Source organism: Rhineura floridana, chromosome 9 (assembly GCF_030035675.1).
Source record: "Rhineura floridana isolate rRhiFlo1 chromosome 9, rRhiFlo1.hap2, whole genome shotgun sequence".
Classification (NCBI taxonomy): domain Eukaryota; kingdom Metazoa; phylum Chordata; class Lepidosauria; order Squamata; family Rhineuridae; genus Rhineura; species Rhineura floridana.
In genome coordinates, this window is record NC_084488.1 from 49,102,760 (window position 1) to 49,127,899 (window position 25,140).

The 25,140-nt window shown below is 38.6% G+C and overlaps 1 protein-coding gene across 10 annotated transcripts in view; it reads right to left on the reverse strand.

The window, feature by feature from the left end:
• Positions 1-2,897: 2,897 nt before the first annotated feature.
• Positions 2,898-25,140, reverse strand: part of GALNT7 (polypeptide N-acetylgalactosaminyltransferase 7) — a 74,945-nt gene continuing 52,702 nt past the window's right edge. For 7 of the 10 annotated variants that reach the window (XM_061583959.1, XM_061583954.1, XM_061583958.1 and 4 more), the window contains 6 exons: positions 22,934-23,051; positions 21,141-21,263; positions 20,332-20,550; positions 8,414-8,512; positions 6,862-6,990; positions 2,899-5,675 (listed from right to left, as the gene is read on the reverse strand). In XM_061583959.1, the coding sequence (XP_061439943.1) occupies positions 5,538-5,675; positions 6,862-6,990; positions 8,414-8,512; positions 20,332-20,550; positions 21,141-21,263; positions 22,934-23,051 (826 nt within the window). In that variant the 3' untranslated portion in view covers positions 2,899-5,537. Of the gene's footprint in view, positions 5,676-6,861; positions 6,991-8,413; positions 8,513-19,202; positions 19,460-20,331; positions 20,551-21,140; positions 21,264-22,933; positions 23,052-25,140 lie in introns of those variants that run through there. The other 3 variants (XM_061583955.1, XM_061583956.1, XM_061583964.1) reach the window with 2 other exon arrangements.

Genomic DNA, 25,140 nt, shown 5'->3' on the forward strand with positions numbered 1-25,140 from the left:
GACTATTCTCCAATGGTCATAAGATGTGTCTCAGTTTGCACAAGGTAAAACAGTGGGAAGTGAAATATATTCTAGCAAAATTCTAGGTATGCTCTTTGCTTTTAATTGACCATGCCAACCCTTCCTTAAGTGGGGTGATTTAAACATAAAAGTCTGAAAACATACATCTTGGGCAGGCCAAGCTTGTTTTTTCTACACCTAAATTCATTGCTTAAGTAGCAACATACTGCAACCAGTCTGATTTTACATCAAGGCCGCAGATTCAGATTCAACTGTTAATGTGCCCAAAACAGAAATAGAAAATAACTTCCATTTCAAAACACAAATGGCTGTCTTCACCATCATGACATTAACCAATAAAAAAGGCTCTGAAATTAATAAAAAATAAATTTGACAGAGATTTCCAGGATGAGATATAGTTCTCTAGGTTAGATGTTCCATAGAAACAGTAGCGACACAGGAAAGAAGCAAAGCAAGAAGAACACCAACAAACATAAAAAATGTAATTCTCCATCTTTGGAGATGTAGTCCTGACTGCCGGTGTTGCCACCACTCACCATATGTTCAGAGGCATGTTACCAAATTCTTCCACGCTACACAGGAAGTAGACTGGACTGTGAAAGACCAACCCAAATTGTGTTTGCATTTTTACAAATTTGTAGGGCAATACAGTATCTCGGAGAGGTCAAGTCTCCTGCTCCTCTGGTGCATTCACTATAGCTGCCCAATTTCCCTGCTTTTTAAAGTTTGATTGGAATATCTGTTGGTTATAGGTTATGTTCTTAAACCGCAAGACTTGTTTCTGTTTTTGCCTATTAGTGAATAGTTCATTAATATATAAATTGCATACATATACAGACATACACTTACCTGTCTCTATCCTCAGTCAAGGAAGAGGCATTAACATGGCTCTATGACACATTCTAACAGGGCACTCAAGGGGTGTATGAAGCAGGATATGTGAAGGGCCTTGCTGGGGAGAGGCGTTAAGGATAAAGAGGCCTGGAGGGCTACCTTCAGTTTTCTCCCTTTGTTGTAGTAGAATCTTTATTTAATTGGATGGCCGAAGGGTGGTGTGGAACTTACTCTATACTAATGTTTATGGCTCATATTGTTTAGGTACTTTATTGGTATGCAGCATTTGTAATCTTTAAAAAATTAAAAAATCCTTTAAAGGGATTCAAATGGAACAGCCTGCTGTAGTTTTCAGCTATGCAGGCTACATAACTGAAATTAAGGTAGAGTCATGAACAGCATTAACACCAAAACAAGTCAAGCATTGAACTTGAGTACAACCATGTGTAATCATACTTTTCTCAAGCAATTTTTTAAAATATTGATTCATTCCAGGATTGTATTAAAATGCTAACGTTTTCCATTGTTTAATTGACAATATTCAGTAGAAATTTTTGTTAGAACTTTATTTGGCTGTTCAATAGTCTGGGGAAAGAATTGTTTTGTACACTGTGTGTATGGAGTCAGCTTGCACCCATAATGTTCTCCAGTCTCAGTTTTGTATGAGAAGGAGCTGCAGAAGGGTATCTGATCCTACTGTGGGAAAGCATTTGGGAAGAGAGAGTACATCTTAAATGACAGCAAACTGCATTATGCTAATGGAGTAAGTGTTGATAGCTAAATCAACATGTGTCAGTCGGCCTAAATATTCTGCTTTGAGACTGTTATGACAGTTTACCAAAGAATCATTTGAAATCTAGCCGTCTGAGAAAGCAAATTGAGTATGCAATATAAAACTTAAATGGAAAAACATTTGCATTGCAGATTTTACTTCCTTGAACTCCCCTTGGAACAAATGTTTTTCCTTTAACTGGTGTTCAAAAAGAATGAATGTAGAAGTAGAACCCTCCCATGAAATGTTCCTATTATGGTGTAGTAAGCCTTGCCATACCACTAAATAAAACATGCCATAATTATGCTATTAAACATTATGCTGTCTCCTGTTGTTAATCCTATAGTAACACTCATTTGTATCTTCCGACCAGCATCCTTTTTTACATGAGTTTCCTCATGCAGCCAAGTGCATCTGACCCTATAAGGTGGCTCAATGTAAGAAAGTTTATTTTCTATTAATTTCAGCAAAGCAATCATAAACCCTGATATACAGCACTGGAAGGGGTTAGAAAGCAGCAATAGTACAGTAGGGCCCTGCTTATACGGTGGGTTAGGGACCAGGCCCCCACCGTAAAGCGGAACCCATTGACTATAATGGGTCACGTCGCACCAAAATGCCGCAAAAGCGGCTTTAAAACGGGGAATTTCCCCTAATTGAAAGCCGCTGCATCAGTGGAACGCTGGAAAATGGAACGCCGTAAAGCGGGGCCCTACTGTATCTCTTTGTCCAATTCTGCTGAGCTCAGCTAGGCTCTGAGCCCCCCCCCCCGTACTTGCCCTTCCACCGGTGAGTGGAAGCTACTATCAATGGTATTCCCACAAGCAGAAAAGACCTGAAATGGAATTTCTGGAGTGGAACTGAACCAGTCAAGGATCCATTGGATCCTACTCTGGTCCAAATATGGGCACAATCTGGATCTCTGTGCTGCACAAGGCTGAAGCTGGCACAGAGGAATACAGTTTTTCACTGCCTCCTAATCTTCCAGGCCAGCTGGCACAAGCAGCAGACCTGCGGGTGTTGTGGGTGGCTCTGCAGTTCAGTTTAGTCCGTCCCACTGCTCTTCTGGCTGCGAGTTAAAATTGCTCCCTTGGGCTTACTTATATTAGATAGTGGGTAAGAAAAATAAAATAAAGGATTCTATTTTACTTTAACAATCACATATACATTACATGTATACACTCTCTAAATGAGTTTTGATTCAATGGGAACACATTTAGAAAAATAAGTTTTGGGTGCAAATATATAATAAACCTACAAGTTAAAATTTATTTTCCTCACCTAAAAACAGGCAACCCAGAATTAAGATACACAAGATACCCAGATTTATCCCTATTAAAACTTTTGAAGATTTATACAATCTTTACAGAAACATACAGTATATCAAAATCTGCATAAATCAAATTTATAAAATGTGTAGAAATGCATAGTGATCAACTTACAAAGCAAGTTATGGAACATTTTTTTAAAAAGCAGGTTACAGTAGGAAAAGTCATTAGGAGTAAGCTTATGTTGTCTTGTAAGATTTGGAGTTTAAAAATACAGATTCATATTCACATACAGTATTGGATTTTAATGGAATTGCACACAATACCCATTTAATACATACACACCTGGACAATCGATGTGCAGTCTTTCACTTATGCATAGTAATGTGATTAAATTAAGCTCTATCCAACAAAGAAAATGAAACTTGGTTTTCATACACACAAACAATAAAATGTACCCACACCTTTATTACCTTTTTTTAAATTTCATCCTCCATTTTCAAATTTAATTATTCACACCCTTTAAAAGAGGCCCAAAATGACTGATGCCAGAAAAAAAAAAGATTCTAAACTATATGTACCTGGCCTTCTTACGGCCAAAATGCCACGTTGACTAAATGTTATATGCAACACTGAACTGCATCTAAAATAAAATTTGGCCTTGTAACTGAAGTGCCTCCATTGCTCATTTTAAGGAGTTGGTTAAATGAGAGTCAAGGAATTATTATTATTGAAACTCAATCAAATCACTTAGGAGTTTAATTTTGAGCTAAAATTCTGCAGTCACATATATAGGAACTTAACTGATTTCAGTAAAATTCAGGTGTGCATAACTGCACACCAGGGCCACAATCTAAGAAGCATCTTGAAATCTCTATTGAATTGTGGCCAAGACCTCTGCCTTTGAATCAGAATTAAATACTGCAGTAGCTCTTGTTTTTTCATTATTCTTCTCCCCCACCCCATGTTGACTTTTAGGGTAATATTTAACACAAATGTTTTAAGAAACCTTTCCTTAATTTTTCTTCTTTGTATCTTTATTATTCATTTCCTGTTCATGTCATATAAACTTGGGTTCACAACACAAGGTGTAAACCCCCCCCCCCAGGTTTCAACCATTCTCTTAATTATTTGAAGGAATGGAGAACCTGTGAAGCCACTTCTGTACAAAATTTAAAAAAAACACTTTACCCCGTTTGCCTATTTCTAGTCTATATATGGATCTCTAACTCTAACTAGTTGACAATATCCCTTTACATGCTGAGTGCTTGTAAAATCATTTTGAATTTTAAAAAACATTTTAGTTCATCTTAGATTTCCATTTATCAGAAGAAAAGTAAAGAATTGGATCAGTTTTACTGTTCTACATTGTGCAGATATACACATATTTCAATTTTGACATATACGTTTTGTAAGGCATGACACAGCAGGGAAGTTAGTGCTTGAATTTTTTAGCTGAAATTAGGAGTGCTCACTTCCACTGAATGCATCACATAGTGCTAGAATTCAGTTTCCAGTTTATATTGCAAAATAGTAGACTCAAGCTGCGTTAATGCTATTTTACACAAGTGGCTCATGGATTTAAGTGCTACCCAGTATGTTAATTACAATCTTCTTTAAAGGTTCCAATGAAATTTGCGCATCACTATTTCAGGTTCCTCTCACAGCATTCCTGGTATAACTTGTGTCTCAGTTGGTTACCTTATCAATACAGAATAAAGAGTATTATTGTCAAGTTGCCAATATCTTTCTCTTTAATCATAATGAGAGCATTACCAACTCATCCCTATTAAGGAGACACTTCAAACTTGTTCTATGAGAAATGTTTTTCTTATGAATTACCGAGGAAAAATTAAAGAGGCACTAAATATGTTGAAAATTCACCTTTCAAAAAAGCAGCATGACTGTGAAAGGCCACCCTGGCTAAAAACCCATGGCAGTGCTTGGTAAGATGTAAAATCAAAACAACATACAACAGGTTGATAATCACCATTATAGCAAAGTCTGGTTACTCCAACCTTTTTCAAGTGTGTTTAAAAAAAAACTGCCTGCAGACCCCTGAGTGTAATCCCAAATACGAGAATAAAATGCTTAGATCCAATCCCCCTGCTTGTACACAAGTGGATAGCACTTGTACACACACGCATATGGGAAGCTTCCAATTCTAATTCCCAGCCCTTTTTGCCACTCAAAAAGCCATTCCAGAAGTTTCTTCAGCCATCAGGATAGGCTTTTTGGAATGGGAGCTGCCACCAAAAGATGAAGCAGAAAAGCACCCTTGCATGAGTGGAAGCAACTTCCCGCTACTTCGGATCCAAGCCAGTGCTTTTAGCTTTGTTCCAGTAAAACAGAAACAGAGTCAAAAGCACAGTACATTAATAACTAAACACATTTAACAAAACAAAAATCCTAGAACAAAATAAAAAAGAGATGTAAACATCTATTAAAGTTTAAGGTAAGAGCAGTTTTTGTAAACATCAACTGCAAGTTGATAAATCTATCACCATCCATCTATGTCCTTCATCCAGATCAGGAGGTTCCAGGCTCGCAGCTGTACAAAGTTAATAGTTGCAGCAGTTTTCAGGCTATTTTCAGTCCTATATGAATTAAATCTGTCAGTAGGTAGGTTCAAGCAATTTTGTCTACACACTAAGGATATTGTTCATTTCCCATTTTTGTGTTGCTTTACTTGAGTCACACTCTGAAATAAACACTTGGTGTAGAACCTCTGAACGGTCCAAACATTTCCCGGAAGGGATATGAGTAAATCTATGTAGATTCTGGGGGGGGGGAAAAGAAAAGCATATTACTTCCCAAGAGCAATATGTCAATTTGTTAACATTCCAAGTCCTACTGAAACTACTGTTCTCACCTGTGGCTATATAGTTTGACTAAAATAAGGGTATTAGGGGAATGCATTTTACTCATGGATAAAGAGGCTAGGAGAATACATACAAGTATTCATTAGATTATTAGAGTTCCTGTAATAACTGCTTATATATAACTGTAGGGCAGGATCTAAATGTCAACTCAGTTCTGTGAACACAAAAGGGATTTAAACTTCTGTGCAGGGGTGGTGAGGAAGGAGAAGCAACAGTTTCTCAAGCTACATAGGCTGTGATAGCCCATGGCAGTCAACCATTCAAAACCTATCTTCCCCACCACCAAAATTCCACAGAATTTGACCCATATCTGTTAGCTGTTACTTAATATATTTACAAAGGGGAGAGGGAGAATGAGGGAGAACGCTGGCAAGGCCTTTTCCTGGTGACTTATCTCCCATGTTCCTAGGCCATCAGCCACTCCAATTTTCTTTCCTGTACCCTTCCTCTTAGCTCTTCCAAAGGTTATTTCAATCCTTCATTTTGTGTTCTTTTTCTTCTTGTTGTTGTGCCCCCTCTCATTCTCCCCCCTCCCTAGAGCCTATAAGCGTGCTTTCCCTTATTCCTATCCCTCTATATAATAAGGCTCAAGCCTGTTGGAAATTCGGTTCAGTTCACAGATCAGATAGTGTAATCCATGACTCCTAATCCAAGGTGACAGGAGAAAAGATTTTTTTCTTTAGTTGGGAAGGAAAACCACCTGAACATGCTCAGATAAATTCTATTCATAAAGTACTAGACCTCCAATTAAGCCCTGTATAGGCTCCCTGGCTACTCTATCTAAAATATTGGCTTTCTAATGGAAGAGAAGATGAGAATGTACCAAAGAGATAAGATTTATTATCTCATCTGTGCACTCATATTTCCATCTTTTGTGTCCAGTAAGCTGGCCCTTATGTTTTGCAGTAACATAAAATCCACAACCTTTCCTTAACAGGATGCCTTTTAACAAAACTTTACCAGATACCCTTAATTCTGTTATTTCTTCACCACTGAAAGCCACAAAACTAACTAAGAGTTTTCAGTTTGTATATACCTAATAAGACAAAATGCAAACTGAGATCACTGAACATGCATTAGATACCTTGAAGTACTGCCATTCCTTGTATTCATTTAGATTGCAGTGTGTAATCATAACTTTTGATCCATCAGGTCCTTTAGTTAAGCACTGGTCATATTGCATGAGCTGGTTAGCTTCATTAATTCTGAACAGCTAAGAGGAAAAGTATTACATTAAAAACACTATATATATATTATACCAGTAACTGCAAAAATGCTAAAGTAATGATTAATTTTAATATTATTTGGAAGCAGGAACATTTACAACATGTCAATCTACTAGTCTTTTGCTTTAAGAATTCAGTACACTGAAGGTAACAGATGTTTACAGAATGTATAGCACATGTCTACTCAGAAGTAAGTCCCACTGATGGCAAGAAGTCCAGCATGGATCCAAGAAGATGCAAGGTTCATGACAATGTTCAGTTATGTAATAATTAATAAGCTTGTTCACAAGAGGCATTGGTACAAATGCACTGTATTCACAGGCCAGTAGATGCAATACTGATTTGGAGAAGTAAACTGTGTAACTAGAAGGAACGTAAGTTTACTGAGCATCAGGAAGTATAGTAAATTTTGAAATAGTCACACCACATGAACTGTGAATAGATGTTGAGCCAAATGGGGAAAATAGCATTATTCATCAGAAGCAGGATTTGGACACATCTTCCCATTTAAACTGCAGCACTCTAATCACTGTCCTACTATACCAGCAAAGAGCTGAACTAATCAAAGGTCAGGGCGACTGGTCTCAATCCCTGCAGCACTCTCTGGCTGTGCTCTGAAGTGATGGAAGAGGAAGAAAGAAGTTGTACGTTGCTGAAACTGTATCATGGAAGGCTGACTCATCAGGTTGAATCCAATGGTGTCACTCAGCTGATGGTAAGGCTCCTATCAGTGGCAACAGAGAGGGAAACAATTTTCGGTTGTTCTCCCACCCCCCCTAGAGCACCCTGTGAAATGTGCTCTAGAGAGTTGAGGACCTCTCTGGAACAGATTTAGAGGAGTCACAGCACGTCTGCATTGGGTGAAACACTAAAATTTGCTTCTCTCCCCATTCTGCTAACAGAAACTTTTTATAGACAGCTGAGTGACACTTTTTGATTAGAAATATGTTTAGGTATGCTAGATTTTGATATTTGTATGTCTCAGAGATTTTAAAGTATTAAGCAGTTTAGAAATGCTGGTGGAAGTGGGGAGGCAGCAATTCCCCTGAAGCTGCCCCAAACTGTTACAGAGGGGGCCCCCTCACCAGATTTTTGGATGGTGCAAGGGACTGCAGGGAAAATGGGAATCAGCTTAAGTTTGGATTTAAGCCATCAATAAGAATTCGTTCCATAACATTTCCCCATAAAAGACAATTCAAAACAATTTCATGTTTAGTAGTATGACTTATACTATTACTGTAATAATGCAGGAATGGCCTTCATACATATCCCAGCTCCCAGTGCTGTGTGTGTGATTTTTCTTCAATTTAATTTAACACCATTTGCAGCAATACAAAATTCATTGGCAAAAATTTAATGATCTTTTGGCATTCCTCATAGTTCCAAACATGCTGTTTTGAGACTACTTACTTGATTTCCTCCCATTCTGTGGCATGGTCCAAGTTCCAAAAAGCCCCCATTGGAATGCCCCATACTGTCTATGCAGTAAGCAGTTTCAAAGCCTCTAATCTGAAACACATTTATAGTTTATATTACAGCTAAACATTTCAAAAATAAAATTAGAAAGATAACTTGGTTATGGAAACAAGTATCATGCAGTTGTAGAGAGATTTCTGAATCAATGCAAACAACTCACTGAAGAACTCAGCTCAATGTGCTAGTCATACAAAAAGATATTCAGAATACTGAGAACTATTACAAGAAAAAAAAATCTATATAAACGTATGTCACGGACACCCTTTTGTTCTAATATGCAGAAGGATACAGTAGAACTCAAGCTTGGTGTTCACACCTTGCTAATAAGTAAATGCAGATAAGCAAGGAGAGCTCTGCCTTTACTAAATAGTGTTTATATTCTAATACTCCTTCCACAATGGTCTGATTCACCCAATACACTAACCGTGCAATCCTTTACATATCTTCTCAGAATTAAGCCCCATTGAGTAAAATGAAACTTATTCCCAAGTGTGTATTGGATTGCAGCCTAATGTTGGTTACAGCTGGTGGACAGCAAGAGAGCTTAACTGCAAGTCCCAGTTCAGATGACATGCTAAGCCGAACCTTGGCTTTCTTAGCATGGCAGCAAAAAGGACTGGGGAGGAGTGACATCAACTCCAGGAAATGGAGTTTTAGACCTTTCGGAGGCCCGCTGTGAATTGTTTTCAAGGCACTTTGAGGGTAAAGTTGCTTGCCTCCATAGCAATCTTGATGCCTCATCCACATCAACTGTAGTTCACAGTGAGGTGTCCAGTGCAACATCTGCTACAACTTCTTGGGATTGGTTTCAGTTGATGTGGCCTGATGACATGGACAAGGTGCTTGCGACGATGCAGCCAGCAACATGTCCTCTCGGCCCTTGCCCTTCTTGGCTTAATAAAGCTTGCCAAGGGGGTTTGACTGAGTGGATCCAGGAAGTGGTCAATGTGTCATTGCAGGAGGGAGTGGTTCCAGCCACCCTGAAAGAGGCGTTGATCCGACCGCTCCTGAAAAAGCCCACCCTGAACCCAATGGTTTGTAACAACTACCGTCCAGTTGCAAATACCCCCTTTTTTGGGAAGGTGATTCAGAGGTTTGTAGTGCAGCAATGAAACAGATTATCTGGAGCCATTCCAGTCTGGGTCAGGCCTGGTTATGGGACTGAATCAGCTTTGGTGGTCCTGATGGATGACCTTTATTTAGAGTAGGGCAGGGGAACCTTGCAACCTGTTAATCTTACTTGATCTCTCAGGGGCTTTTGATACTATTGACCATGGTACTATTGACCATGATATCCTCTGAGCCGACTTGGTGAGATGGGTATCAGAGGCACTGTTTTCAGTGGTTGTGATTCTACCTCCATTGTTGTTTTCCGAGAATAGCATTGGGTGATTGTCTTTCGGCCCTCTGGCAGTTGTGTTCTGGGGTGCCGCAGAGTACCATCTTGTCCCCCTTGCTGTTTAACATCTATACGAATCCCTTGGGAGTGTTCATGAGGAGATTTGGGGTAAGGTGTTAGCAGTACGCTGATACCCAGCTCTATTTCTCTTTAACATCTGAATTGGGGGAGGCTGTGCAAGCCCTGAACCAGTGCCTGGACTTGGTGGTGGGCCAGGTGAGGGCCAATAAACTGAGTCTGAATCGTAACAAGATGGAGTTGCTGTGGGTTGGTGGTTCCTGAGTTCAGTAATTGGTCAGTTGCCTGCTTTGGATGGGGTCGTACTCCTTCTGAAAGAGCAGGTTCATAGTGTCGGGGTGATCCTGGATCCATCTTTGTTGCTAAAGGCCCAGTTGACCTCAATGGCTACGAGTGCCTTTTACCAGCTGCGGCTGGCAAGACAGCTGAGGCCATTTCTGGACTGGGATAGCCTGACCACTGTTGTCCATGCCTCCAGGCTGTGTTACTGTAATGCACTCTATGTGGAGCTGCCTCTGAAGTTGATCTGGAAGCTGCAACTGGTTGAAAATGCAGCAGCGCAACTGCTCACTGGGGCAGGGTATCACCAACATGTCACCCTGCTGCTGAAAGAATTGCACTGGCTGCCCATTAGCTAAGTCCAAGGTTCTAGTTTTGGTGTACAAAGCCCTATACAGCTTGGGACCGGGACACCTGAAAGATTGTGTTACCCCTTATATACCCAGCTGATCACTACACTCTGCAGGTGAGGGCCTTCTTTCTTTTATTATTGAATTTTTAAGGGAATATATATAGATAAAGTATGGTTTACATATTAATATAGTTCATAGACCATATATACAAAAATTGATACAATATATATGTTTGTATTCAGTCTATCGCTATCCACTTACAATACAAATACATATTACTTAACATTGGTTATTTGATGATGATTAATTTACAAATTGACAAATCTCAAATCAAGATATTATTTTTATTACAACCATAAGCTATTAAAGGCAGGTGGAACCTGTGTTGGTGCTGATGTTTTGTTTGTATATGTAATAAAACACAACCATTCTGTAGCAAAACTATCTTTTTTCTTTTGTCCTCATTACTCTCAGACGTTGAGTGAGTTTCTCTGTAAGCGCTATTTCCCATACTATACTGTACCATTTCCTAATGTTTAATCCTTTTGCCTCCTTCCAACATTTGGCTATCAGCATATGTGCTGCTATTAGGATATACTCAATTTGCTTTTTGTGTAGTATGGTTTGATTTTGACCATCAAATTTATTAAGTAATGCCAATTCTGGTGTTTTTATTACTTTCGTTCCCATTATATTGGATATTTCTTCAAAGACCTCTATCCAGAATCTTTGAATACGTTCACATTCCCACCACATGTGAACATAAGATCCTCAGACTCCACATCCTCTCCAACACAAGGGTGCGTAGGACTTGTTTATCCTTCCTATTCTGGATGGCGTTAAGTACCATTTTTGTAATATTTTGAGTGATATTTCTATATATTTAGCTGATGTGGCTTTAAAAGGAAATTTCCCCCACATTTTCTTCCAATATTCTTGATCAATTTTGATAGCCCAGTCAGTTTGCCAACAGGATCATAACCCTTGTTGTGATCCCAAATCCTGTTTAGGTAGTAATCTATATAAGGTAGTTATTTGCCCTTTATCTTTTTCTGTTGTATTAACTACCATTCTTTCAAAATCTGTCAAATTTCTAGTGCCTTGTTGCTTTCTGATAAATGTAGATAGTTGATACCATGCTAACCATATAATATTTGAATTGTTCAATGATGTCCTCCAAACCGTCCTAGATATGGGTAATAAGTCAGTGTAGTAATGCATTAATCTATAAAGTTGATTATCTTTTAATGCCTTATTGTTTATCTTTCTCTCTTTTAGATAAAAATCCAGGTGTCCACAAATTGGTATCAGTGGGGATATCCCTGGCATCAAAGATTCCTTTCTATATTTCCAGACCTTTAATATAGAAATAATACTTGTGTGTTGTTGTTGTATTCCCTTTTTAATTTCTTTTTTAATAATAATAATAATAAAATTTTATTTTTGAGTCGCCTATTTGGCCGAATTAACAGCCACTCTAGGCGACGTACAGAATAAGATAAAATACAATATATAAAATACAACATAGGTCATAAACCTCAGACTATAATTAATCAAAACCAACCACAGCTGTATCACAATAAAACTAGTCCAGCCCAGGAATCTTGTATGCCTGCCTGAATAGCCAGGTTTTTAAGGCTTGGCGAAAACTTGGCAGTGATGGGGCATGGCGAAGGTCATAGGGCAGAGAATTCCAAAGGGTAGGGGCCACAATCGAAAATGCCCTCTCTCTGGTCCGCACCAGCCTAGCTGTTTTCACTGGTGGGACCGAGAGAAGGTCTTGTGAGGCTGATCTTGTCAGGCAGCATATTTGGTGATGCTGGAGGCGCTCCTTCAGATAAACTGGGCCAAAACCGTTTAGGGCTTTAAAGGTAAGTACCAACACCTTGAATTGGGCCCGGTAAACAACTGGTAACCAGTGTAGATCTTCTAACACCGGAGTGATGTGATCCCGGCGACGGCAGTTCTTAATCAAACGTGCCACCGCATTCTGCACCAGCTGTAATTTCCGGACCGTTTTCAAGGGTAACCCAATGTAGAGCGCATTACAGTAGTCTAAGTGAGAGGAGACCAGGGCATGTACCACCCGTGGGAGAAGATGGACAGGAAGGTAGGGTCGCAGCCTCTGTATAAGATGTAATTGATACCAAGCTGCCCGGCTCACTGCCAAGACCTGAGCCTCCATGGACAGCTGGGAGTCAAGAATGACTCCGAGGCTGCGGACCTGGTCCTTCAGGGGTAATCTTACCCCATTAAACACCAGGTCTATATCTCCTAGCCTTCTCTTGTCTCCCACGAGCAGCACCTCAGTCTTGTCAGGGTTCAGCTTCGGCCTATTACCTCCCATCCATTCACTTACGGACCTCAGGCACTTGGAAATGGTATCCACAGCCACCTCTGGTAAGGACTTAAACGAGAGATAGAGCTGAGTGTCATCTGCATATTGGTGACACTGCAACCCAAATCTCCTGATGATGGCTCCCAGTGGCTTTACATAGATGTTAAATAGCATGGGGGAGAGGATAGATCCCTGTGGCACACCACAATTGAGAGGCCAAGGGTCTGAAACCTCATCTCCCAGTGCTACCCGTTGATGCCTGTCTGAGAGGTAGGAATGGAACCACCGTAAAACAGTGCCCCCTATTCCCATTCCCTCCAGGCGATCCAAAATGATACCGTGGTCGACAGTATCGAAAGCCGCTGAGAGATCCAGGAGGACAAGGAATGCGTATTCTCCCCTATCCAACGCCCTCCTCAAATCATCTACCAGAGCGACCAAGGCTGTTTCAGTTCCATGTCCAGTCCTGAAGCCCGACTGGAATGGATCTAAATAATAAAAGGTAATACTGTAAGATCTGTGTCTTGGAATAAAGACTTTTCTATACAAACCCAATCTATTTCTTGAGAGTCATTAATTATGGACATCAAATTTCTAAGCTGTTAAGCATCATAATATAGTTTCAATAGGGGTATTCCCCATCCTCCTTCCTCTACCCTCCTATATCTCAAGTTTTTTGGTGTCCTAGGTCTTTTACTTTTGAAGATAAATATGCCAATTGTTGATTGCCATATTTTTTTTAAAAATTGTGCAATGTCCATGGGTAATACATAAAACAAGTACGTAAATTTTGGTAGCACCATCATCTTTATAACCAATATTTGACTCATTACTGACAAGTTCATTTTATTCCATCTTTTGATGTCTACTATTATTTGATTCCAGATCCTTCCATAATTTAATTGGAAGGATTTGTTCATTTTTTTTTGTAATTTGAACTCCTAAATAACAAAATGTCTTGTGAACCAATGGGATTTTAAGTTGATTGGACATACTAATTTGATCTTTAGGAGGTATATTGTAGCATAACAAATCTGATTTTGTGTAATTCAATCCTGATGTTTTTTGAAAATGTTCCAATTCTTCTTTAATATATCTTATACTTATTTGTGGATTTTCTAACATAAGTGCCATATCATCAGCATACAAATTTATTAAATGAGTTTGATTTTTAATTTGCACTCCCTTAATATTAACATTGTTTCTTAATTTGTCTGCTAAAAATTCAATTACCAAATCAAATAATAATGGAGATAGAGGGCATCCCTGTTTGGTACCAGATTGAATTTTAAAGGGAGATGTTTCTATGTTGTTAAATCTTATTGTCGCTGATGTTTCAGTGTAAATTGTTTGTAGAACATGTGAGAATTTTGGGCCAAATTTATATACTTGTGGAATATTTAACAAAAATTTTAAGTTTACACTGTCAAAGGCCTTATAGAGGTCTAGAGCCAAAATTGCTAATGATATTTTGGATTTTTTTGCGCACGTGATTACACTGTGTAATCTCCTAATTGGATCTGCTATATGCCTTTTGGGAATAAACCCAGACTGGTCTGGATGGATTATTTTTCCTATCATTAGCTTTAATCTGTTTGCCCATATAGTAGCAAAGATTTTATAGTCCACATTTAATAATGAAATGGGCCAATATGAATCCGGAAGTTCTGGAGCTTTACCAGGTTTTAGTAAGAGAATTATCCTTGATTGTTTCCAAAAATCCGGTAGTTGAGTTCCCTGTAACATTACATTAAAAACTTTCAAAAGTTGCGGAATCAGTAATTCGGCATATACTTTGTAAAATTCAGCTGTGAAACCATCAGGGCCGGGTGCTTTATGGGATTTCAAATTTTTTATTACATTCTTTATTTCTTCTTCCGATATAGGCTGTTCTAAATATGTTGACTGCTCCCTTGTTAAACCAATAATCTTACTTTCTTGTTGATGCTCTTTTATAGATTCCCTGTCTATATTTGTTCCTTTATATACATTTTCATAATATTTGGTTAATATTTTCTTATTTCATTTACACTATAGGATTTTGTTCCTTCCTTAGTTGTTAAAGCTACAATTCTATTGCTATTTTTCCTTTTTTTTACTCTATTTGCTATTATTCTTGATCCTTTTCCATCAAATTCATATTTTTGTTTAACATACAGCAAATCTACCATTGTTTTATCAATATCTAGCAAGTTTAATTCTGTTGTCTTCTTTTCCATTTTTTGTCTAATAACTTGTGAACCAGTGCATTTATATTGTACTGTTAGGGCTTCTATTGTTTTTTCTAATTCCGATTTCTGTTTTTTAGTATTATTTCTAATAATGGCCATTTCTTTGATATACTGCTCTCTGATTACTGCTTTCATACAATCCTATCTCACCCCTTCTGAGGTGTCATTAATATGATTTACTCTGAAATAATTTACTATCCCCTCCTGTATTCTATTTTTACATTCCTGTCGTGCTATTAGGGTAGGGTGTAATCGCCATATTGGTGTTGTTTTTTCTTTGGCACACATTGCCATATCCAGGAGCACTGGGGCATGGTCAGATATGTTTATTTGGCCTATATCTATTCTAACTAACCATGGTAATATACCCCTTGTGACCATTATTGTATCCAGTCTCGAGAATGAACCATGGGGTCATGAGTAAAATGAATGCGTGTAATCTTTTGGGTAGAATTCTGCCCATGTTTCATGGAGTTCATATTTTTGTAAACTTTTCATGCATTTCATTACTTGCTTATGGTGTTGAGATTCATCTCTGGTTTGTTTAATATTTTTCACATCTCTAACTACTGCTGCACCTTGTAGATTCCAATTAATGTCCCCTCCTATCAATAATTCTGTTTCTGTAAATTTACGTAATTTTCTTAGGGTTCTGTCTAAAAAAGTAAGTTGATTTGTGTTTGGGCTGTATATTGACGCTAATGTAATTTTTGTTAGTCCATTCAAAATTCCTTCCACAAATATAAATTTTCCTTCCTTATCTTTCATTACTTTTGTCTCTCTGAAGTCAATTTCGGTCTTGATTAAAATTGCTACCCCTCTTGCTTTGCAAGATCCTTTAGCTATGAATATTTTCCCCCATTGTTTACTGTTGAATATACTGTCCTTTAAAGTTGCCTTATGAGTTTCTTGTAACATCATTATTTTTGGCTTCAGATCCCTGATCAGTTTAAACATCCTGGCTCTTTTTATCACACTGCCTAACCCTTTAATGTTAAATGAGACTGTTTTTAAATCAGCCATGGAGATTGCCTAACTGTTAAAGTATTTATGCCTCTCTCTTTCTTTTTTAATATCCTTCCCGTTAATCTTCCCCTACCAACTGACCTCCCCCTCCCCACTTCCCAACTGAATTAAATTCAACCATTAAATTAACAAATAATAAATACAGCAACCAACCTCCCCCCCACCAAAAACAAACAAAAAACAAAAAAAGAAAAAAAAGATATATAATCCGTGTTGCCCCTCAGGAGTGCTGGGAGTACCTTCCCGCAATATGTACTTCTTAAATTAAAAAACAAAAAAGGAGGAAAGAGAGAAAGAAAAAGAAAAAGGAAAAAGAGAAAAAAAGTATATGAAACTGGTGAGGCAAATAGTTCAGATCTATTTGTGCCATAGATCTGACTACATGAGAGAAGAGTCCCTCTAGCCCTTTAAACATAATCAGAAGATACTATAGTCCCAAACCTTTTACCTAGAAACTACTAGGATATTCATTAATAAAAGTCCTTCCAGCTTATCTCTTTCAACACAGGTTTTTAAATAGCTGCATGGCTTCTTTTTCTGTTGCCACAATATGAGTGACCCCCTTATAGGGGACCACTAATTTGAATGGGAAACCCCAAGAATAATGAATCCCCATTTCTTGTAATTTTAAAGTGAAGAGGCATAGTCCTCTGCACATTTGTAGTGTTTCTGTGGCTAAATCCTGTAGTATCAGAACAGGTGCACCTTGGCATTGTATTTCTTTTAATTCCCTCAGATTTTTCATTAGTGCTTCTTTTTTATTATAATGACCAAAACATATGATTAAGTCTTGTGGTATATTTCTTTTCTTTGGCCCCAATGCACGATGAGCTCTTTCTAAATCATCCGGATCAATGGGGAAATCAGGCAGTAATGAAGTCAACCATTTTGTCACGAACGTTGTTGCATTGTTTTCTTCCAGATCCTCGGCTATTCCAAGGAGGCGCACGTTACAACGTTGATTTCAGTTTTCCTGATCAATCAGTTTTAACTTCAGAGATTTGCTTCTTTAGTATTTTATATTTCTCCTCTTGTACTGATACCTTTTCCATTGCACTCACAGCAGTTTTTTCCACTTCCATCACTTTCTGCTTTAAATCCCCTACTTTAGCATCCAAAATTTGTGTCCAAGTATCCTTAAGTTCTAAATTGTTTTAGGTACAGTAGGGCCCCGCTTATACGGCGGGTTCCGTTCCAGACCCCCGCCGTAAAGTGGAAATCGCCGTAAAGCGGAACCCCATTGACTTTAATGGGGCGTGTCGTGCAAAAATGACACGAAAATGCAGCAAAATCGGCTTTAAAAGAGGGGAGGAAAGCCGCCACATTAGCGGAATGCCAGGAAGCAGAGCGCCAGGAAGCGGGGCCCTACTGTATTGTAAAATTTCTTCCTTCATCTCTATGTTTGTAATCTCCAGTGGGGTTGAAGACAGGTGAGGGTCTTCTGCAGATACCACCTTATAAGAAGGTCCATTCTGCACAACATAGGAAGCGGACCTTTTAGTGCAGTGGCACCTACCCTTTGGAATTTCCTCCCCTTAAATATTAGACAGGCACCATCTGTTATTGTTTTGGCACTTACTGAAGACCTTCCTCTTTCAACAAGCCTTTTAAGTAGAGACGTTACCCCAGACTGCATCTGTGTTGGAATTGCTTTTTAAGATTTTTAAAAAGATTTTTTTAAAAGATGTTTTGTTTTAGTAAGTTCTTAAAGATGTTTTGTTTTAATATATTTTAATGTTTGTTTTTATGATGTTTTAGAGTGTTTTAGTTTGCCGTCCTAGGCTCCTACTGGAAGGGTAGGATATAAATTTAATAAATAATAATATACATAGTAACCAATAATACATATTGGTGAATAGTACAATGAACTTGGCAGTAGCTGCTAGCTTTATTTTAAAATATTTCACATTTTAGTTTCTTCTAGTTATGCATGCACTTATGTAACTTGTCTTCATTTAAAATTCAAATATTTGTAGTTCTGTAGCCAAACACCAAATCATCTCATACTCTGTATGCTTCAGCTTCTATTGATCTCTTCAACTGCCATCATGAGTAACAGCTCTCTTTGCATTCCCACCACCTTGGCACCCAAATTAGATCCCATCAGGAACACTCATATATTAACTGCAGACTTCTGTTGCCTTATTTCTTGCCAAGTTACACCCCACCGATCACAATACTTTCCCTAGAAAATTCACAAGGACTGTACATCCAGAGCATGGTTGCATGAGCAGCAGTTCCAAAATGAAAAAAAAAATACTAAGTGATAGAGACCATTGCAGTACAATCTGAATTAAATGTTGACCTTTCTCCAACTAAGATTTCTTATATTGAAATTTTCCCGTTGCCACTTTTTGCTCCACTTGATTAAACAGTAGCATAGGAAAGTTTTCACTTCTCCTTTTAGCATGTATTATGAGTCACCAGCTTGAGCCGGTCTTTTTCCTAAACATATTTTTCTGCCCTAGCAGGCATCCCTCCAGTACCTTTTCCTACCAGCTTCTGGTCTCTTTTACTGATATGCTATAACTTGGATACAGAGTGGAGGGGAAACACAGGGAAGCACAGCTTTAGGACTTTTTTTCCAGAACAGGAATGGAGACATCATCTGCCAGAGCACCAGGGTAATTGAAGGACCCTCTTTCCTCTGGCAAGTAAATGAGCAGATAATGAATCTTCCAAGTTAGTTTGTGACAGATTAGCATAAAGGAAATTAGACAATGAGGACAATCAATCTGGATACTTCTTTCTTTTTCCTTTGCATTTTTTGTTCTGTATGTGTGTCAACCACTCACTCTGATTCCAACCTACAGTCAGCTTTGAGTTACACATAGATATGCTAGCTATAGGATTAGATATTTTCCCAATTCCTGTACTGAAATTTGCTCAGATTTCAGACCAATTTAGCACTGGGTTCAGCAAGCCTGGGACTCTTCCAAGTAATGGATGCAGATCTAAACTAAACAGATCTAGCCACAATGAGACACCTATTCCCCTTGTCCTTCAAGTATACACTAGTGCAGGGGTGGCGAACCTTTTTGAGAGCATGTGCCCAAATTGGCAATAATATTCTAAAAAATTTTCTTGTGTGCCCATGGTAGTTTTGAGCAGCAGATTATCATTTATTATTTGTATTTTACATTTTTTTTATAAAGAAAGAACAAAATGCTTGAAAGCATTCTTAAAGAAGTCTGTTTAGGCAACCAATCACTCTTCTGAATTGTTTAAAATGGGACAGCTTTAAGAATTACATGTTATTAATAACTAGTAATTCACAACAAGTAAAATTAATAATGTTTCTGTTTCTTTGCTGGTTGAGCTGACATTCCGAACAAGCTGAAAAGGATAAATACAATTTAAAAATATCTCACCGATAAACGTAAACATGATAACATAATTTAGGAGGGAATTGCGACAGCCAATTGCCTCACTCTCTTTGCCTCAGGAAGGGGGCCTCTGCACTCCTGCCCAGTTGCACCTCTGCTCTATTTGGCAGTGGCAACAACAGCGGGTCTTAAAACAAAGCAGCCGACCAGCCTCCTTGCCCGGTCATAGTCTCCTGTTCTCCTTTCACGGCTAAGTCCCAAACTCGGTTTCTGTCTGTCTTTCTCCTCTGGTCCTACCGCTTGGAGAATCCCTTCCTCGTAGGCTAGACCAGCCAGGCAACCTCCCCAGAGCTCAGCGCAAAAAGACTCTGCTGGCCTCTCGCTCTCTTCCAGCTCTAGGGTGGGAACGGGGGGGGGGGGAAGCGAGGAAAGCAAGAGAACCCCAAAACTGTGCTGGCGGCTCAAGCCCCTCCTGCCACCTAGCAGCACCAAGGGTCTTCCCCTTCCTTTGTCTCCTTCTCTCCAGCTGCCTGCGGTTGTCCTTCTCCTTCCCCTTAATCCCCTCCTCCCACGCTCTAAGGAGGACGTGTAAAAGCACAGTGTGTTGCCTGAGAGCCCTGACAGAGACACATAAGGCTTCAGTGGGAGGAAGAGATCCCACAAGGTTCTCAGACCATGGTCTCTCTTGAGGGAGACAGAGAGCCAGACACACCACCTTGGGTACACGCGCCATAGTTTTGCCATCCCTGCACTAGTCCTTCCCAGGATTAATTCTAAACTAAAGGGACAAAGGTAATAGAAGTCTTTTTGTGGCTGTAACTCACAGCATTCTGAAATACTGACTTGGCTCAAGGAATGGATATACAAAGATACTAGACTTACCTCTCCCCACTCCAGATTTTTAGGTGGCAAAGGATAATGAGAAGTTATATCATAAGCTATTTCTTCCATAAACCATTTAAAACTTTTGCACTTGTGATCTTCACGAAATTTCTTCAGGTCAGATATATCACCATAGGCTAGCGCTTTTGTCTCAGGACGACTAGCATAGAAGTAGTCTTTGTATTCATCCCACCACACCTCCACAACTCGGACATAGTTCTGTGAAAAACACAAAATTATTGTATACATTTTACAATAAACCAAACAAGAGTTTACCAGAGGATAGATCGCTGTGACTAGGCTTTCTATTACTTTATGTGCTCCTACCTCTATTTGTAGAATACACTGGATTTTATCCCCAGAAAGAATCATTTCACAAAACTGATTATGCAACATTCACATCTATATCTCTTTACACAAGTTACTAGTATTATAAACGTGAGGGGTTTTGTATATTAAAAAATACTCTCTCAGGAATACTGGTATCATTAAAAACTCTAGTCAGTGGCGGTCCAAATCTAGTAATATATTAAGAAGCTGCACTTTTCAGTTGGGAGAGGAAGAATATTGACCAGCTCTTAAAATGGTCATCCAGCTATCAACTCGTGGAGTGAGTAGTGAGTGCTCTATACATACACACTTGGTTAACTTACGTGTTTTTTTCTTAAACAAATCACGTTTTCATTCATTTAGAATAAAGAGTTCAGTGATGAGCCTTAAAAACATTTTGAGGCTCACCACCCGGAAAAAAGAAGATATAGCATAAGATCTTAGATTCAGCAATCACATGCTAATGACATAGGCTTCACCTTTAGAGTAGGAGATGATCCAACATATGCTGGCGGTGGATTCCCTTGCCATCCCTGGAGACGATAAATATGTCCAACACGAGAACAAGGCGCAAACAGAAGCCTCCCTCCACACTGCCAAATCTGCAAATTGATACGAAATATATTGAAACAGGCAAAAAAAGGAATTAAACACTCACAGAATTTGGAATGTCAAAACACAGTGGTAAGCACTGCATCAAGTTACAGATGCTAAGTTACGGTGCTGTTATTATTTTTCAAGACATTCAGCATCACTGCAGGATGTCTAAAGAAAACATGGTCCTATAGTGCATAGTATTCACAAGGAATATGATTTCCTAACTGAATTTCAGCCAATTTCTGAAGGGAATATGAAGAACTCATTTTATTTAAAGATCTTTTCAATGATAAAGCCAGAAGGAAAACAATCTTACAAATTACTTTAGGGCATCCATTAAGTTTTAAATTAAAATATTTTTAAAACTGCTCATTTCAACACTTTGAGGAATTTTAACAATTTCTGAATTTATTGGTGGGGTTTGTAAATTTCTTAAATTGCAGTAAGCTCAGACATGGTCTGTATGACCTAAAACCTTCCTTCCCTACTAGGAAGCATTAAACCAAACATTTTTCTTTGTTGCATGGGACTTGATATTATTCTGGATTATTTAATAATACAAAACAGAAGCAGTTTGCTGGGTGGGATGGAGCTATATACTAGTTTTATAGGAACAACATAGGAAGCTGTCTTATACCGTGTCAGATCATTGGTCCATCTAGCTTGGTACTGTCTACAGTGACTGGCAGCAGCTCTCCAGGGTTTCAGACAGGGTTTCCCAGCAGATGAGATACTGTTGCTTCCTGGGCGCGAGAGGAAGAGGGGAAACAGCCAGGTGGCAGGGAGGTTGGTGTGGTGCAAACACATGGGCAAGAACACCAGAATGGCTCCACTGGCGTGTTTGCACTACACCAACCTCCCTGCCACCTTGCCCCTCTCTCTTCTGGTAAGCAACAGCAACCTACCTGTGCGAAAGCTAGTATAATGACTCTGCTCCACCCAGCAAGCTGCTTCTGGAACAGACACAGATCTAAGATTTCTAATATATTTCTTACAGTGCAATCTATGCAAGTTTACGGTCCTACAATGCTCAGTGGTATTTACTCCCTAGTAATTGTGTTTCAGTCTCAATGTCATTTCATCAAGTTGGGTAGTAGAGTGCAGAAACCTTTGAAGCAAAGATGTGCAAATTGGGACCTCTGTAACCTACGAAGGCTATCCATACTACAAAATAGCTCAATCCGATTTTGCTGTAGACTCAGAATTACAAGTAAAGATATGTTACTTCAAAAAGGTGCCATATGACAAAAACCTGCCCTGTTATTAATCTATAAACATATACAGGAAGAAGGTCTCAGGCTTTACTTTAGTAGCCCACTAGGTCAACAGAAAACTTCCCAAAATGAGGCAGATGGGACCTCTAGTGCTTCAGTTGTTGGTTCAAGAAGAGGTGAGAATGTGGCATCTTTTTTGGTCCCACTGAGAGAGGTACACCTGAGAAAGAAGAGCCCCACAGAAAAAAAGGTGCAGGGCCAACACTTTTCAAAAGCAGCGGACAGCATGAATGCAACAAGACATAGTTCCCTGCATGGCACTAACTAGGAATCAGCTGATGGAAAAAAAGTAAGATACTGTGTTCCCTGGGCCAATCAAGAAAACATAAGGACTGAACTGAAAGGTGGTCACACATTTTCATGAAGTGTGAGAGTTATTACCTCTTAGTATTGTTGCTTACCTTATAAGATATTTCAAAGTTTTCCCCACCCCAGATTTGAAGACCTGGATCATAGAGACCCAGCTCAAAAAAGAAGTCACGTTCAATGGCAAATAATCCACCGGCCATTGCAGGTGATCTAGGAGAGACAAAATGTAACCAAAGCTCATACACCATGGTTCAGGAGTGCCTTTTATATAATAGAAGCAACTGACAATTGTCTTCGATAGACAGAAATTATAAAGCTTTAATGGCATTTGGAATTATGAGTACCAGCTAAGGTACAAGTTACATTTTGGTGTGATGTACTCCCAACATTTGTTGCTTTTTTAAAATGTATAAATAGTCACAGAAGGCTGTGATCCAGAGTGGAGAAAACAGCTGGATTGAGGATCACTTCCCCCATAAGCTGTTTTCCTTTAAATGAGGAAAAGGGTAATCTAAGCACATCCCTAGTCTTTACAGTTGTGGAGAAACAGTTCATAATATTGCAACAGTTTGTGCCAAGTTCAGAAGAGCTGAAAACTAAAAACAAAAAACCAATATTTGGCCAAATGAAGCAGGATGTTCAGGTATCTGTTTCTAATACTGTAACTTGGTTGAATATCACCATACTGGAATGAAATGCAATGTGCATGTTTAGGCCACAATTTTATATTTCGAATTTTAATACTGACATAATCCCCACACCCATTTTCAAAAGGGGGAGGAAAATGCAGAATACAACATTTCCCTTGATAATTTTTCTATGTTTCAAAGATGAACCTCCATTTGATCCTAGTCCCATTTTCAGAGGAGCCAGGAAAGACCTAACACAAGGCAATATGATCTATACTTTGAGTGTTCATATCCAAGCTCTAGTGTCTATGCCCATTTTCAGACAGGGCTAGCAAGCATTTATCAAAAATTGTTTTCCTCTTTTTAAAATTTGACATACCTAGAGCAGTTGCAACTGAAAAATCAAAATGTCCCAGGCACAGCAGATAGTTCCGTAGAGCCAGTCCTCAGAACTTCTCTAGTGCTTGGATACTTAAGTAATAGCTGTGCAAAAACGGACTTGGCTCAAAAGAAATAATCCACTGTTATGTGAAAGATTACATTTTTCACCTCTTGCAAACTCATACACTTTCACTTAAATACTGGGCACTTTTGGCACCTGGCAGTTTACACTTTTTTTTGTCTGTTGCATTTTAAAGTTTTTTTAAATGTTTTTAATTGTTTTTAACTGTTTTATTGATCATTTTAATGTCTTTTGTAAACCACCTAGAGTTTTCTTTACAATCAAGTGGTATATAAATTTTAATAAACAAAAAAATTATTTTGATCAATGATTGTAGTTATCAGTTCACCACATGTAATGGAGGTTGTCAGAACTGTAAGTAGTTCACCAAATTAACTTAAATGGATATCATTTCACCAGTTCCCCTCACCTGAAACATCAAACTGCTTTTGTAAATTTCCCCAGTTTAACAAATAGTTTTTTGGAGGAGAGTGGGGTCAGTGTTTATGGCAATTCCAATACAGTAACTGCTAAGATAACTACAAACAAGAACAATACAACACACCAGATTATGAATGATATACAGCAGTAGTCAGACACGGAGTAGACCCAATGAAATCAAAGGATTTATGCAAAACAATGTTTAAATTTAAAGCCCAATGATTTCAATAGGTCTGCTCTGAGTATGACTTAACTGGTTATCACCCCAGTTCTACAACATATATAGCCTCTCAGAACAAAGTGTTAAAAAGGCTGAGCTTTATATATTCCTTCAGTATGAATAAAATTTAATTTCTATTAAACTGATTTGGATTAACCATACCCATTTTTGCTACCCGGAGCAAAACAGAGGAAGGATGGGATACATATGTAAACTATGACAATCTTTCTTTATGTAGCATTTTAGTTCTCTGTGTTCCCCATGTCCTAGTAATAATTCAACTAGCCAATACCAACACAATGCTAAACTTTTTCTCCACAATCATCAGGATCAGAAATTTTGTTTTTAAAAAGTGGTATCAGAGATTCCCAGAAAGTCATATTCCTCTGTAGATTCCAACTTAAAAACCTGCACACCACCCATTGCCAGGTGTCAATAGTCTAAGAAAAATATGAAAATATAAATGTACAGTCATGAATTTCTGTTGTGCTATTGACATCAACCATTTGAGTCTTCTTTCTCCCTTTAATTATTTTCTTACAAATGCTAACAATATGCTCATTTTTA